Genomic DNA, 17,417 nt, shown 5'->3' with positions numbered 1-17,417 from the left:
CCTTATTTAAACCCAGGTTAGCCAGCCTATTCGAATGAACTTTAACATGTGTGCCAAGTCAGGAGATTGAAGGCTTACATTAGAGGATATCAGGTATACCGGCTGCTAGAGTTTGCCAGTTGGACACAGCTAAATGTGGCCCTAAATGCAGCTTTTAGTACTAATTAATGCAGCTTTTACAGTAAGAGACAGCATACTTCCCTGTCCTTTATTCTTTCCTTTGTTTTTTGCTTTTCATGTATTCTTTCTCCCCTCTCCTTTTTATTTAAACTAGAAAAAAAGTAGAGCAGTGGTTCCAAACGCTAAAATTGCCCATCAGAATCAATACACATTTGTAAAAATACATAAAATAATGCTCTATTTTACATAAAAAGTCAGAGCAATTAAAAAAGTATTATTTCACATCCACCAGATTGAAAAATATTTAAAAATGTGTGTCATGTTTTCAATAAAACTTCAAGTTTCATTAGGAGTAATTGGGTATTTCTCTCATTGAACCTAACACTGTTATGAGCACTAGAATGTAAACTTCCAAATATAGAAAGTTTTGTCTGTTTTGTTCATTGCTGTATGTGTAGTGCCTAGAAAGTGCCCAGCACACAGTAGGTAATCAATAAACATCTGTGGGAGAATGAATAATTGGATGACTAAGAAGCCTTCAGGATCAATAGTTTTCCTAAGAAACCTCCAGTCAGTTTTTAGAAACTTCAGACCTAGGTTTTCAAAGTTGTAAGGACCAAGGTTGGTTGAGCATGGCCTGGGGCAGGAACGAAAGGCAGGACGAGGGATTTCCCCACTCTGACCACATCTTCCTACCACAGTTCCCACTTCCCAGTCCTCACTACCTCAAATACCCAGCACTTCATAATTCACCCAGCCGCTAGCCTTTTTGGGGCCCATATTTTATTTTTTTCTAATCTGCATTCCATTGTCACATACTTCATGATCCCAAAAAGGGTTTCCATTGCTATTAACTTAGATCAGTCAATTCTGTGCTTTGACAACTACTATAATCTTCTGTTTGATCTTTGGACTTTGGACTTTCCTTACCCCAATTCATCACTGCCAGACTAATCTTTCCAGAGTATCACTTTCATGATGCTACTACCCTGCTCCAAAGTCTTTAATGACTGCTATATGTCATCTATTTAAAAGATTTACATTTCTTAGCTTTGTACCCACAGCCCTCAGTGACCAGTTCCCCATTAATCTGTCTTCTCTGTGTTATTACCCAGAACTCCTGAACAGGACTCCTCAGTTCCAACTCATCAGATATACTCATGTCCCCCCACAATCACCTTGTGTTCTTCTATTTTTTTTGCTCAGGAGACAGACCTAAGTGTCCCAAGTTCTCCAGTCTTTACCCTGAATCCATTTTTTGAATGTCCAAATTATAATTCCGTAAGCCTTCTCTTCTTAAGTCATTTTCAGAATTTCTGAAAAAATGCTGTCAAATCCCAGAAAACCATTGTGTTGCCACATGTCACCATGGTCAGTTTCTCACTCCAGTATAATACTCTATCCTCAGTTGATCACAGCTTGCTCTTCAAAGCTGGCTTCTAAGGCTGCTGCTGTTCTCCAAGGATAATTCGCCCCAGGCTGCTTGTCTGATTCCACACAGTACAGCTACATCCAGTTTATACCGGTGTGCGCAATTTTACACAGGCTTAGGGATAACAAGTGGACCTACTGTACTCCTGATGTCCTGTGACCATACTCACCCACCCTTCCCTGCTCCCTCACTCTCCACACCTGAGTCACACACCCATCACATGGACTGAGTTGGTCAGAAAACACAGATGAAGTGTCAGTTAAGTGCCAGGCAATATGCTAGGCGTTGAGGATACAAAGGGGAACCAAAGAGACACAATTGCTGTTTTCATGACAGACATTAAATGATTACAAATAGTTGAGCAAATAATTCTAAGTGTGCATAATGCTGCCAAAGAAACACCTAGAATCCGAACTTAGGTCCTCTACAGAGAAAGGGGAAAAAGTGCTCCCATCTCTTATACTCTATCTAGTCAAATCAATAATAAAATAAGCCCGGCCTGTGTGGCTCAGTGTTTTAACATTGACTATGAACCAGGAGGTCACTGTTTGATTCCTGGTCAGGGCACATGTCTGGATTGTGGCTTGATCCCCAGTGGGGGGCTTGTGGGAGGCAGCCAATGAATGATTCTCTTTCATCATTGTTTCTATTTCTCTCCCCTTCTCCCTTCCTCTCTGAAATCAATAAAGTTATATTAAAAAATAATAATCTTGCCCTGGCTGTCATGACTCAGTGATTAGAACTTCAGCCTGCCCACGGAGGGGTCTTGGATTGGATTCCCAGTCAAGGGCAAGGGTTGCAGGTTTGATCCCTGGCCCCAGTGAAGTGGGGGGGGGGGGGGGGGCGGGGGGGCGCATGTGGGAGCAACCAATAAATGAATGTCTTTCACGTTGATGTTTCTCTCTCCCTCCCTTCCACCCCTCCACTCTCTCTAAAAATCAATGGAAAAAATATCCTTGGGTGAGGATTAATCAATAATAATAATCATCTTAAGAAAAGCAATCCTGACCTTAAGGAAGACAGCTTTTTACATTATTTTGCTGCTTAGCTCTAGATTTTTTTAATATTTCCTCAACAGAGAACGAAAAAAGCCACAATTCATGAACACTTAAACTATGTGCTTGGCACCATCCTAAGCCATTTATATATATACTAGAGGCCTGGTGCATGAAATTCGTGCACTGGGGAGGGTGTCCCTCAGCCCAGCCTGCACCCTCTCCAATATGGGACCCCTCGGGGGATGTCCAACTGCAGGTTTAGGCCTGATCCCTGTGGAATCGGACCTAAACCTGCAGTTGGACATCCCTCTCACAATCCGGGACCGCTGGCTCCTAACCGCTCACCTACCTGCCTGATTGCCCCCTAACTGCTCCCTTGCTGGCCTGATTGACACCTAACTGCTCCTCTGCGGGCCTGATTGCCCCCTAACTGCTCCTCTGTGGGCCTGATTGCCCCCAAATACCCTCCCCTGCTGGCCTGATCACCCCCAAGGCTTTTATTAGTATAGATATGACCCTGCACAGAAAATTTTACTAACCCTGCTGTACAATAAGGGCTTGACAATTGAATCATTAGGACCAGACACCAAGATTTCCTTTCTTTGAATAGTGGACGGAATAATTATCTTGTGTTTAAGTTGCCCAGAAATTAAAATGAGATAATGACTTAGAAAAGTATAAAAGTATAAAAGCACCATATAAAGACAACTGTCTTTTTAATGAAGTGGTAAAATGAAAAACACTATTTTTATTCTCCCCTTCCTTCCTTTACAGCTTTTATTTAAACTTTGAAATTTATAAAAATTTCACTCCAATTTTCATTTCTTTACATTCAATATTATTTTGTATTGGTTTCAGGTTTTATATTAGTTACAGAATAGTGGTTAGACAATCATATACTTTACAAAGTGTTCCCCGATATTTTTAGTACCCGCCTGGCATCATACCATCATTACAACACTATTGACTATATTCCCTATTTAAGTGACAATGGGTTTACAGGTTCCTTTCAGTCTTTCTTTTGTGTTGCTCGTCCTTCCTTTTCTTTCTCACTTCTTCCCTCATTTTCTTTATATAGTATCTCAATTGGCCATCAAAGCTCAGTGAAGGCACTGGGACACGCTTCATCCATTTTACAGACCAGGAAACTGAGGCCAATTCCAGTTGGCTGTGGAACTTGACTCAGCACACAGGAAGCCCTCAGAGCCATGCTCTTTGCGCTTCCTAAGGGGCAGCCGCCCAGCAAACAGAACAATCCTTCCAGTCAGGCTTCCAAGCCTCTTTCTCGAGCACCTCTTCATTGCGGATGCTCCACATTCTTTCCTCTCCCCATCCCCTGCCCCCCATTCTTTACTGCCCCCGCTTCTCCGGAGCAGGTGGAAGGCTTCGCACTCATTGCCTAGGCATGCTCTGCCATGGGGCAGGGTGTTCCGGGCTTGCTTTTGGGTAAAGGCCAGAGCAGGAGTCGCTGCCTCTGAAGTGTGAAGGCCGCCTGAGCGAGGCCCGTTAGCACTGGGAGCTTCTCTGAATCACATCAGTCAGTCCAGTACCCTGCAGTGCAGCATCCCTCCACTGAGGTGGCAACACCCCTCAACCCCCGTCTCAGGGGTGAGGGTCCTTGCCCTTCTGCCCAGGAGTCCTTCCATGCCCCTTGATCCCTGGCTGGGCCCACCCGCGTCTTGGGGCCACTGCAGAACCTCTGTCTCTCTGCAGATGAGGCAGATCCCTGCCCTTGGTCTCTGCGAAGCTATGAATCTGTGGCCAGAGGCCTGGTCTCAGCAACCCCATGCCTGCAATGTCCCCAGGGACCCCCGGGAGCGGCTAGGCGGGTCCAGCCTCACCTCCCCGGGGCCACGATCTTCCCAGGGACCCCCGGGAGCGGCTAGGCGGGTCCGGCCTCACCGCCCAGGTTTCCAGGGACCCCGGGGAGAGGCTACGCAGGCCGCTGCCCCTCCTGGGGCCTGTGATGGACCTGGACCCCTCCTAGTCCATCCGGCCGATGGACTGGTACCTTGTGGGCCATGTCTGGCACTGCTTGCAGGGCCTCCTCCGCCCCTGATGGACCCATACCCCCCGAAGCAGGCCATGGTGCTGCCCGCCCTGCCTTGGTATGCAAATTAACCGCCATCTTTGGTGGGTTAATTTGCATACTCACTCACTCTGGTTGGCTGTGGGCATAGCTAAGGTACGGTCAATTTACATATTTGTCTATTATTAGGTAAGATATATATATATATATATATATATATATATATATATATATATATATATGTGTGTGTGTGTGTGTGTATGTAATTTTCACAATAATCTATGAAGGAGTACTATTAATTTCCCCTTTTATAGAAGAGGCAACTAAGGCACAGAAAGGTTTAACTAGCTCGGTCACACAGCAAGTAATGGCAGAAGAATCTAGGCCAGTGGTTGGCAAACTCATTAGTCAACAGAGCCAAATATCAACAGTACAACGATTGAAATTTCTTTTGAGAGCCAAATTTTTTAAACTTAAACTTCTTCTAATGCCACTTCTTCAAAATAGACTCGCCCAGGCCATGGTATTTTGTGGAAGAGCCACACTCAAGGGGCCAAAGAGCCGCACGTGGCTCGCAAGCCGCAGTTTGCCGACCACGGATCTAGGCAATTTGATTGGCTACCCCAAAGTCTTTATTACTATCTCTTACTACAAAAATCTGCATAATCACAGATAGGTCATTAAAATGATTTTCCCAAAACAATGGATTGATATTCCTTCAAAGGTGTATTCTACCTCCACCTTTAAAGCAGAGAGAAAATATTGGCAGCTCCTCCGAATCAGTCCCAATCTTCTGCCTCCGAACTTTCATTCCAGAGCAAGGCTCAGGGCACTCTGCCACATCATGCTTCTCTACTCAGCTGGCCTGCTCTCCTTTCCAGGTGTTGGAACCCCATCCATTCTTTTATTTTTTATTTTATTTTTTAAATCTTTATTGTTCAGATTATTACAGATGTTCCTCTTTTTTTCCCCCATAGCTCCCCTCCACCTGATTCCCCACCCCACCCCATGCCCTTACCCCCCGCCACTGTCTTCATCCACAGTTGTAAGGTTTTTTGTCCAGTCTCTTCCCGCACCCTTCACACCCTCTTCCCCCCGAGAATTGTCAGTCCACTCCCTTTCTATGCCCCGATTCTATTATATCCATCATTTTATTCTATTATCAGATTTTTTATTCACTTGATTTTTAGATTCACTTGTTGATAGGCATGTATTTGTTGTCATTTTGTTGTTCATAATTTTTATCTTTACCTTCTTCTTCTTCTTTCTCTTCTTAAAAAATACCCTTCAGCATTTCATATAATCCTGGTTTGGTGGTGGTGAACTCCTTTAGCTTTTTCTTATCTGTGAAGCTCTTTATCTGACCTTCAATTCTAAATGATAGCTTTGCTGGGTAATCTTGGTTGTAGGTCCTTGTGGTTCATCACTTTGAATATTTCTTGCCACTCCCTTCTGGCCTGCATAGTTTCTGTTGAGAAATCAGCTGACAGTCATATGGGTACTCCCTTGTAGGTAACTGTTTTTCTCTTGCTGCTTTCAAGATTCTCTCTTTGTCTTTTGCCCTTGGCATTTTAATTATGATGTGTCTTGGTGTGGTCCTCTTTGGATTCCTCTTGTTTGGGGTTCTGTGCGCTTCCTGGACTTGTAAGTCTATTTCTTTCACCAGGTAGGGAAAGTTTTCTGTCATTATTTCTTCTAATAGGTTATCAATATTTTGCTCTCTCTCTTCTTCTGACACCCCAATAATTCGGATGTTGGTACGCTTAAAGTTGTCCCAGAGGCTCCTTACACTATCTTCATATTTTTGGATTCTTTTTTCTTTTTGTTTTTCTGGTTGGGTGTTTTTTATTTCCTCATATTTCAAATCTTTGGTTTGATTCTTGGGGTCCTTTGATCTACTGTTGAATTTCTGTATATTCTTTATTTCAGACAGTGTATGCTTAATTTCTGACTGGTCCTTTTCCATTTTTTTGGCATTCTCATTAAGATCCTTAAAGGTCTCCCTAAGTTCCTCAGAGGTTTTTAGAAGTTTCTTGAGTAACCTTATGTGGTTTTGAACTCTATGTCCAGTAGTTTGCTTTCCTCCATTTCTTTAATCGTGACATGTTTCTTTGTCTCCACATTTTGGCTGCTTCCCTGTGTTGATGGGGTGGTTTTCTGTGGTAGGTGACCTATAGGGCCCAGTGGTTCAGCTTCCCCTATCACCTGAGGTGGACACTCTTGGTGCACCCCTTTGTGGGCTGAGTGCAAAGTCTTGTAGTTAAGCCTTGATTGCTGTTGGTACACTGGGAGGAATTGACCTCCAGGCCAATTGGCTGTGAGGACCCGCTGTGTCTATAATGAAAGAACTGCTGTGCTGGAGACACCCTTATGGAGCAGGACTTGTTTCAGTGGGGCTTTGGTGTTCACTGAGTCTGCCTCTTGAATGTATCACTTATAGATGTGAGGAGTTGAAATCTGGTGTCGTCTCACACTGACCACTAGGTACACTGGCTTCTGGATCTCCAATGGGGTGCAGGTCAGCTACTGTCTGAGGCCACCCAGCAGGAGCTACAGCGAGATCTGCAGATTTCTCCTCTTTGCTTGGGGTTTGGAGGTTTTGGAACTGTCTGACCAGAGCTGCAGTTTGTTAGGTTAAGCTGCGATAGGGCAGCCCATTTATATGCAAAAGCTGCTGCGCAGAGCTTGGGTGGGTTTGTAAATTGTGTGGGGCGGGGTCTCAGGGAATCACTAGGCTAGGGCGTGGCAAACAGCGATGGCTGACAGTCAGCTGTTTCTGAGTCTCTGAGTTTTCATGTCTTTGAGTTTCCGTGTCCCCGCGTCCCACGCCCCAGCGCAGTAAACAATGATTCCTGAGTGCACCTCTGCAAGAAAGCCACCCTCACTTTCTGACCCGATGGCAGACAGTCCAGCTTCTCCCCGTAGGGGTCTGGGTCCCCAGAGTCTCGCCGGAAACTGGAGTTCAGAGTAATCGGGAGCTTGTGTCTCCCTTTGGGTTGAAAAAAACAGCGCACCCAGTCACCAGCCGCCAGCCCGATCGCGCACCTCTGTACCTCAGCTTTTCCACGCTTGTGCATGTCTCAATGCTCTTTTCTCTTTCCTTCTAGTTGTAGAACTTCTACTCCAGCTTTCCCGTGGTTCTGGGTGATAGACGTTTTGTCTTTTAGTTGTAGTTTTGGTGTGGTTGTGAGAGGCAGCACGTACAGGTGTATACCTTATGCCGCCATCTTGGTTTCCTCCTCACCCATTCTTTTGTAGAATGCAGACCAAGCCCTTCCCAGGCCTAATTCATAGTGATCTCTTCCATCTCTGAATTCATGTAACAGTCACTGTTCATAGACATACTTTTATAGATGACCTTCTCTACAAAGTTTATAGGGAGTGTATATTTCCCCAAAGTAAATAGTACAGTGCCTTGCATGAAATTGGTACTCAAAAATAACTGATTGACTAACTGATTGATAAAGAGAGGGTCCCAGATTGTAGGGGGTCTGTGTGGCAGGCAGCCAGACTGGTAGCAAGTAGGCATTTTAGTTCTTGATTTTGTTTTTTATATGATTTAAAAAAAAAACTATGGATATTAGGAACGTATCTGGAAAATACTCACTCAATAAATTATTAATGTGCCAAGCCACTGTGCTAGGTATTAAAAGTTAAACTCTCTTTCCTGACCTCTATACCCAGCTTACCAGTTGCCTTCCAGATATATCCACAAGTTCAAATCCAAGATTATCATCCTTATCCCTACAACACAGAAACAAATATTACAAACTTGCCTCTCCTTAAAGTCTCAACATTTCTTGTCAATTACTTTTTCCATTAAAAAACATCTAAGTTAGATATTCATTTTATGAATGTAATGAGGAAACAGTACTAAGAGACCTGTTCTTTATTCTTTTGCCAACTTAATAATACCATCAGGGCAACTCTCTATGTTTACATGCAGATCTTGTACTAGCTGTGGGCAGCTGCAATTTTAATTATTATGTGTTAAAAGAGTTCACAATTACTTTCAGAACATTCTTTTTTAATTGAGGATTTTAAGTGGGACAAATGAAACAAAGAAACTGTTATACTTTTCACAGCCCTTGAAATATAAATCTTTATACAATGTAGAAGTATAATTAAATAAAATACAAGTTTAAAAAGCTAATAATTCATATTAATGATACGTGGTAGAGATGTTTAAGTTTCTTCCACAATTTCAATCAGGAATTAAATAGCTTCTAAAATAAAATAAATGGAAAATTAAGGACTCACTTGAATTCTAATGCAACAAATATTAACTAGAGTTTAAGTTCTTTGTAACTACTATAAAAATTCTCCAAATGTATTGGTATAGACTATGTTAGGGATAGAGTCTATTTCCTATGTTAGCTTTTTAAAAGATAAATTTAAAGAAAGGCATGTTGGCCCTGGCTCAGTTGGTCGAGCGTTGTCCCATGCACAGAGAGGTTGCCGGTTTGATTCCCGGTCAGGGCACATGTCCGGATTGTGGCTCAATCCCCAGTAGGGGATGTGCAGGAGGCAGCCAATGTTTCTATTTCCCCCTTTCCCTTTCTCTCTCTAAAATCAATAAAAACATATTTTTTAAAAAAGAGTAAAGCATCTTGGCATTTGCTTCTGCTCTAAGTGGGTTCTTTACATTTTACTTTAATTAACTTGCAAAGTAGTTGCTTATCTATAAATAAGTATTAAAATAAAAATTGGTAAATAAAAATATAGTAAATATAGATTATCTGAAAGAATACTGCTAAGACATTTCTCCCACGCCATAACAGTGGTATAAAACATGAACATGACGCATGATAGGATCCACAATAAAGTAAGAAAATGTCTGTTCGTGACTTTTTCTTGAAGGGTAGCACACACCAACAGAATCCTGAAAAAGATAAACTTAAATTATTTAGTACACAACAGTATTCAAATAATAGTCAACATATTTAACTCATATATTTTCTGTTAAAATGTCATGAAACATACATCAAATCTTTGACAATAAATTGGCAGTTAAGTAATTTTTAAAAAATATCGATAGTCTACTATGCTAATAATACATATGTTCATTACTACACAAACCTGCATAATTTTTTACCTTAAGGAATTTGTAGTCTAAAAAGAAATCCATCTTTTGAAAAAAGTGCTTATAAAGTGCTAATATTGCTAAAATTTCCATTTTGCAATTTTCTTCTATCTTTGCTTTCTTTTAAAACATGGTCCATATGTACTTTCTTTTAAAACATGGTCCATATAATAATGAGGGACTCTATTTCTTTTGTTTATCAATAAAAAGCACCTAGCTCAGCACAGTAAATACTTAATAAACATTGAACTGATTGAATGAAGACACTTTTGTATGCTACTAAAATTCAAGCATCCGATTCTGTGGCACAAAGACATCTATGGCATTCTTATTTATTTAACCTATAAGTTGTAGTTTGACAGAGAACTATGATTTACTTCCCATGAGTCACAGATTTAGCTCTTACTAAGGACTATTATTAGACATGTACAACAGAAAGGAAGGTAGGGGAAAAGTTCATACTGTTCTCCAAATAAAAGCATACCTTAAAATTAACAAAAAGATAAATATCATCATCTTTTTTCATAGGCATAACATAGCCCCACCTGCTAACTACAGTTGTAACAACCCTATTAATAGCAAGTAATTAAGTTCATTGGTAGTAAATTTCCTCTCCACTTACATATGCTGTAACTTTAAAGATGAAAGAGGTAATTTGTATTTCCTTGGTTTGAGGATGCTTTCGAACACTAAAATAAGGGAGAAAGATACATTTTAAATATAACGAGCATTGGCATAATACATTTAGTATTCAGATGTTCTTAAACATATGTAATATGGAAATATATAACATCCAACTACAGTGATTTAAAAAGGGTGGCAGCTGTGGTTTCATTCAAGGGTGATGCAAAGTCAACTGAGTTGGAATTGCAAAAATCTGAATTTTAGAAGGTTGGGGTTAATCTGAGATTCAAATGGCATGACTCCAAGGCCAGAGACAATTATTGGAAAAACGAGAATTGGTAAAAGTCAGATTGAAGTGTAGTGAACTGGAAGGGTAGATACATACACATTAACTAAAGAACTACACAACTTAAACTCAAATGCCAGTTCTGCCACTGATGTTATTTCACTTTGGTCAAGATTAATATTTCTGAACCTCAGTTTTCTCATGTGTAAATGAGGCATACTATGGCTCCTTTTAGGATTATAGGAGAATTAAGTGGGATAATGCATATGGAAGCTATTTGTTAAATTATGTATTATTAAATTATATAATATTAAAAGCATGTCCTCTCAGTAGCTGTCTTTCAGTTACACTCTCCACAAAACATTACCAGTATAGACCCCGAATAGCCACAACAATCCTGAGAAAGAAGAACCAAGTTGGAGGGATCACAATACCAGATATCAAGCTATATTACCAAGCCACGGTTCTCAAAACTGCCCGGTACTGGCACAAGAACAGACATATAGACCAATGGAACATAACAGAGAACCCAGATATTGACCCAAGCCATTATGCTCAGTTAATATTTGACAAAGGAGGCAAGAGCATACAATGAAGTCAAGACAGTCTCTTCAATAAATGGTGCTGGAAATTTGGTCAGATACATGAAAAAAAAAAATGAAAATAGACCAACAACTTACACCATACACAAAAACAAGCTCAAAATGGCTAAAGGACTTGAATGTAAGATGGGAAACCATAAAAATCCTACAAGACTCCATAGGCAGCAAAATATCAGACATATGTCGTAGCAATATCTTTACAGACACAGCTCCTAGGGCAATGGAAACTAAGGAGAAAATAAACAAATGGGTCTACATCAAAATAAAAAGCTTCTGCACAGCAAAAGAAATAATCAACAAAACAACAAGAAAGCCCACTGCATGGGAGAACATATTTGCCAATGATATTTCAGATAAGGTTTTAATCTCTAAAATTACAGAGAACTCATACAACTTAACAAAAGGAAGATAAACGATCCAATCAAAAAATGGGCAAAGGATCTAAATAGACACTTTTAGAAAGAGGACATACAGAAGGCCAGGAGACATATGAAAACATGCTCCAAGTCACTAATCATCTGAGAGATGCAAATCAAAACAACAATGAGATACCATCTCACACCTGTCAGAATGGCTATCATCAAATCAACAAATGACAAGTGCTGGTGAGGATGAGAAAAAGGAACCCTCGTGCACTGCTGGTGGGAATGCAGACTGGTGCAGCCAATGTGGAAGACAGTACGGCGTTTCCTCAAAAAATTAAAAATGGAACTCCCAGTTAACCCAGTAATCCCACTTCTAGGACTATATTCCAAGACACCAGAAACACCAATCAGAAAGGATATATGCACCCCTATGTTCATAGCAGCACAATTTACAATAGCTAAGATTTGGAAACAGCCTAAGTGCCCATAGAAAACTATGGTACATCTGCACAGTGGAATACTATGCCGCTATAAAAAAGAAGGAACTTTCACCATTTGCAACAGCATGGATGGAACCAGAGAGCATTATGCTAAGCGAAATAAGCCAGTCGTAGAAAGATAAATATCACGTGATCTCACTCATATGTGGGATATAATTATCAACATAATTTGATGAACAAGAATAGATCCAGAGCCCTAGCTGGTTTGGCTTAGTGGATAGAGCATCAGCCTGTGGACTGAAGGGTCCCAGGTTTGATTCTGGTCAAGGGCACATGCCCGGGTTGCAGGCTTGATCCCCAGTGTGGGGCATGTAGGAGGCAGCCCATCAATGATTCTCTCTCATCATTGATGTTTCTATCTCTCTCTCCCTCTCCCTTTCTCTCTGAAATCAATAAAACTATATTAAAAAAAAAAAAAGAATAGATCCAGAGACAAATGGCAGAGGAGGCGGGGTTAGAGAGCAACCAAAGGACTTGTATGCATGCATATTAGCATAACCAATGGACACGGGCAGTGGGGGCTTGCCCCGGGGTGGGAATGGCTGGAGGGGGGGGGCGTTAATTGGGGGAAAAGAAGACATATGTAGAACTTTAGACAATAAAAAAATTATAAACAAACAAACAAACAAAAAACATTACCAATATATAGTCAGAAAGCAAATTGAGGATAGAGGAAATAAACTACAGATAGATATCTACATGTAAATATATATGAGTTATATTTATAACTAGTAGCCCATTTGCAGGAAGAATCCTGCAAGCGGCCGCTGCCGAGGCGTGCCCTGCTACCATTGCTTCCGCCGCGCCTGCACCCACGTGCCGCTGCCACCCGGCCCGCTCCGCCCCCGCTCCGCCCCGCCCCACCCGGGCTTTCCCTCTGGCAGCCACCTTGCTTTCCGCTTTTCCTCCCTCTTCCTTCTAAGTTGTTTTCAGTCTTCACTCCTCCCTCCCTCAGCGTATGCAAATTAACCGCCATCTTTGTTGGGTAATTTGCATACTCGTTCTGATTGGCTGGCGGGCGTGGCTTTGGCTGGTGGGCATGGCTTGGGTGTAGCGAAGATGCGGTCAATTTGCATATTACTATTTTATTAGGTAGGATGTTTTATAATCTGCAAATACCTTTATATAATTTACCTCATAAAGATCAGACAACTCAGTGAGGTAGGCATCATTTAACCAATTTTATAAACAACTAGAGGCCCGACGCATGAAATTCAGGCAAGAGTAGGCCTTCCTTCCCCCAGCTGCTGGCACCAGCTTCCCTCTGGCACCTGGGACCCAGGCTCCCCTCTGGCCACTTCCCTCGCAGCCCCAGCTTTGTCTGGAAGGTCAGTCGGAAGGACATCTGCTCTAATTAGCATATTACGCTTTTATTATTATAGACTAGTGGCCTGGTGCACGAAATTAGTGCACGGAGGGGGGGGTGTCCCTCTGCCCAGCCTGCACCCTCTCCAATCTGGGACCCCTCAGGGGATGTCCGACTGCCGGTTGAGGCCCGAACCGGCAGTCGGACATCCCTCTTGCAATCCGGGACCGCTGGCTCCTAACCACTCACCTGCCTGCCTGCCAGATCGCCCCTAATCACTCTGCATGCTGGCCTGCTTGCCCCCAACTGTCCCCTCCCTGGCCAGTCTTCTCACCCCCAACTGTCCCTCCTGCCGGCCTGCTCGCTCCCAACTGGCCCTCCCTGCCAGCTTGCTTGCTCCCAACTGCTCCCCCGCTGGCCTGATCACTCCCAACTGCCCTCCCTTCCTGGCCTGATCTCCCCTAACCGCCTCTACCTCAGCCCCGCCACCATGGCTTTGTCCGGAAGGATGTCTGGAAGGTCTCCTGGTCTGATTAGCATATTACCCTTTTATTAGTATAAAAGATAGAGGCCTGGTGCATGGGTTGGGGCTGGCTGGTCTGCCCTGAAGGGGGTCCTGGATCAGGGTGGGGGTCCTCTTGGGGGGTGGGGCTGACCTGGGCGAGGGGCTAGAGGCGGTTTGCAGGCTGGCCATGCCCCCATCGGGGTGGGGGTCCCCGCAGGGGGGCATGGCCAGCCTGGGCGAGGGGCTAAGGGCCATTTGGGGGCGGTTTGCAGGCCGGCCAAGCCCCCGGCTTTGTCTGGAAGGACATCCAGAAGGTCTCTGGAAGGTCTCCTGGTCTAATTAACATATTGCTCTTTTATTAGTATAGATAGTACTAGAAAAGTTAAATGATGTATTTAAGACATTCCAACTAAAAGTGGTATTTCTGGGAATAGAACCTAGTTGACACAGAGTCCAGTTCTCTTTTTCTACACCTCACCTGTTTATCCTGTACCTACATACGCATCAAGGGTATTACTCAGATGTGATGTTTAGGTTAAATTTAAAGGAGATATCCCTCCTCTTCACTTTATCAGGTGAAAGCACTCTTCTCCTTTGCTGCTTATGTAAAAGTAATGGGAGAAGAGAGAAAGGAGGAAGAGGGTGGACGTTGTGGAAGGGTGAGGGTGTGTGTGTGTGTGTGTGTGTGTGTGTGTGTGTGTGTGTGTGTGTGTTTGAGCCTGTGCCGCTATTGGGAATGGCTAGACCTAAGCCATTTCAGGGTTCAAGATTCTGACATGGATTGAGGTAATTTTCTTTTATTTATCTAAAGCCCAAGATATATTTTTTAAAAGTTGAAGAGTATATTTAAAATTCTGTGCTATAACAACTACATTTTAAACACTTGTATATGCATACACAACCAACTAGATCAAAATACAGAACCTATCTACAGTTACATCTAATTTTATTTTTTTAATTTTAAATATTGATCTGAAGGTGTTTATATGAATGTAAACATATATAAAAATTCACCAACCTATATGTACATTGTGATTGTTCACTTTAGGGTATGGAAATTACCTCTCAATTTAAAAAAATCTATCTAAAAAAACACCACCTTATAAAAGTTTGTGCTTATCAAATAAACTTAGAGGAAAATTTAGTATTTGATACTTCATTTAACAACTACTTAACACATATTAACATGTACCATAAGTGTATTTTTAAAAAGTCCACATTTCTTTTTAAAAAATAATTATTGATTTTAGAGAGGGGGAAAGAGAAGGGAGAGAGAGAAAAAAAACCATTAATTTGTTGTTCCACTTATTTATTTTTTAAAATATATTTTTATTGATTTCAGAGAGGAAGGGAGAGGGAGAGAGAGATAGAAACATCCATGATGAGAGAGAATCATGAATCAGCTTCCTCCTGCAAGTCCCCCACTAGGGATCAAGCCTACAACCTGGGCATATGCCCTTGACTGGAATCAAACGCGGGACCCTTCAGTCCACAGGCTGATGCTCTATCCACTGAGCCAAACCAGCTAGGGCTGTTGTTTCACTTATTTATGCACTCACTGGTTGATTCTTATATGTGCCCTGACCAGGGACTGAACTCACAACCTTGGCGTATCAGGACAATGCTCTAACCAACTTAGCTACTTGGCCAGGACCCATAAGTGTATTATTTAAAAAAGAAACTACGATTTATACATTAAAAGTTGGTTCCTAACAGAAATAAATTATATTACTCCATTTTGTTACCTCTAATTCTATATTGCTATTACTTTAAAATATCTCATAAGATAATTTTCTAATTTTATAGGTCAAGTACAGTACCATCCATCTGATGTCTCTTAAGAAAAAAATAAAAGGAAATGTAAAGTGATATTAATTAGTGATTTCAGGTATGCCACTAATATTGTATTGTATCAGATGTTAGCAATCGCTAACTCACTCTCCAGATAACAATGGTTTTCACGGATGCTGGGACATAATTTCCATATTGCTCTTTTCATTTTTTTAAATGGTAGGAGAGTTTTCTAAACATTTTTAATTAATTAATTTTATTTTATTATCTTTAAAATTTATACTTATTGTTGAAAGTATTACAGATATTCCTTTTACTCTCACTGACCCCCTCCACCCTGCTCCCTTCCCCTCCCCAGACTTCTCAGCATTATTGTCTGGCCATGGGCTATGCATATAAGTTCAAGAGAGGAAGGGAGAGGGAGAGAGAGAGAGAAAAAGGGAGGAAGAGAGAAACATCAATTTGTTGTTTCACTTAATTATGCATTATATGTGCCCTGACCAGGGGTTGAACCTGCAAACTTGGCGTATTGCGATGATGCTCTATCAACTGAGTTACTATGCCAGGGCACATAAAGTTCTTTCAAAAAGTGTGTAAGGGTCTAGAAATAAAATAACGTAATAAATGATTTCTTATTGATATCATTTATGCTAGTTTCTGAGGATCAGCCCTGTATTGGCTCTAATTGGGCTGGGCTCCTTCCCCACCTCCCCCCGCATGAGGACGTGTGTGCCTCTCCCCTGCACTGGGAACAGGCTGCCCTCCTCTTTGCTGGCTCTCATGGATTCGATTTGATTCAAGGCTTCCCTGACTGCTGACATTGACAATTTCCTCTTTTGAATTTCTGGAGCATGTATAAAGTATAAAAAGCTATAAACATTTGCCTATAATTAATTGAACATTTGATTATATAACAATATTACTTATAAAAGATTTTAAACAATTTACATTACTATTATTTAATGTTCGTTTGTTGTAATTTCCTTAAGGTCAAGGACTATCTGATGCTCCTTTTGTAGTCTCTTTAGGCTCTAAGGACTCTGAAGCTTAGAGTTTGGCAGAGTTCTGTGCACAATATTAACACTTACTGGCTGCCTGGTTAAGTGATTCCATGGACACAATTTGTATTTGTCTGTAAGATGTCCTGAATTTTGGCTACTCATTTCATTAGTCTTTGAGGCATACTTTTTCTTAGCACCCAAAGAGTGTAGAAGAGAATCACAAATAAGAATCCAGGAAAGGGAATGTTGGGGAAAACAGAAGTTTCTTCAATGTTTAGGTTCTAAAGTTACTTCTATTTCAAAAATCTCCAATAGAATTTCCTCCTCCACAGGGCATGGTAGTGAGGAATTCCACAGGTTCATGTGGCTGATGAGAAAGAACACACTGTGGTGGCAGTGGGGTGTGTGTATGTCTAGGTAGAATGAGAAGTGTCCACAGGGAGTGCTACAAGTGGTCTTGTAAGTTTTCATGAGCTGCAAATGGGTAAGAACAGAATGTTTGATGTAGGTATGTGTGTGCTTTTTCTGAAATTGTTTCGAATATATCTCTTCCAGCAACCTTTAATAACTTTTTCATAAAAATCAGAGATCACATATAGAAATATTTTTGTTTTTAAAACCATATATCAGAAATTAACTAAAATAAAATAGCTAAATCATGTAGTTTTTTGTATAGCTATATGATACATGAAATAGATAAGAAAACTGAGGTGTTGAGTTTAAGTAACAATCCGGAGTTTGATAGAAGTAAATTCTGTTGTTTTCCTGGTAAAAG

General features: G+C 41.4%; 1 protein-coding gene across 1 annotated transcript in view; it reads right to left on the bottom strand.

The window, feature by feature from the left end:
* Window positions 1–8,505: 8,505 nt before the first annotated feature.
* CFAP300 (cilia and flagella associated protein 300) overlaps window positions 8,506–17,417 on the bottom strand; it is a 32,955-nt gene continuing 24,043 nt past the window's right edge. Inside the window, exons 6-7 of the mRNA XM_079788842.1 lie at window positions 10,285–10,351; window positions 8,506–9,461 (exon numbers count right to left, since the gene is read on the bottom strand). Of these exons, the coding sequence (XP_079644968.1) occupies window positions 9,333–9,461; window positions 10,285–10,351 (196 nt within the window). The 3' untranslated portion in view covers window positions 8,506–9,332. The remainder of the gene's footprint in view (window positions 9,462–10,284; window positions 10,352–17,417) is intronic.

This window comes from Cnephaeus nilssonii, assembly GCF_951640355.1.
Source record: "Cnephaeus nilssonii genome assembly, chromosome: 13".
In the NCBI taxonomy this organism is placed as follows: Eukaryota; Metazoa; Chordata; class Mammalia; order Chiroptera; family Vespertilionidae; genus Cnephaeus; species Cnephaeus nilssonii.
This window is presented reverse-complemented; position numbering and strand designations above follow the sequence as displayed.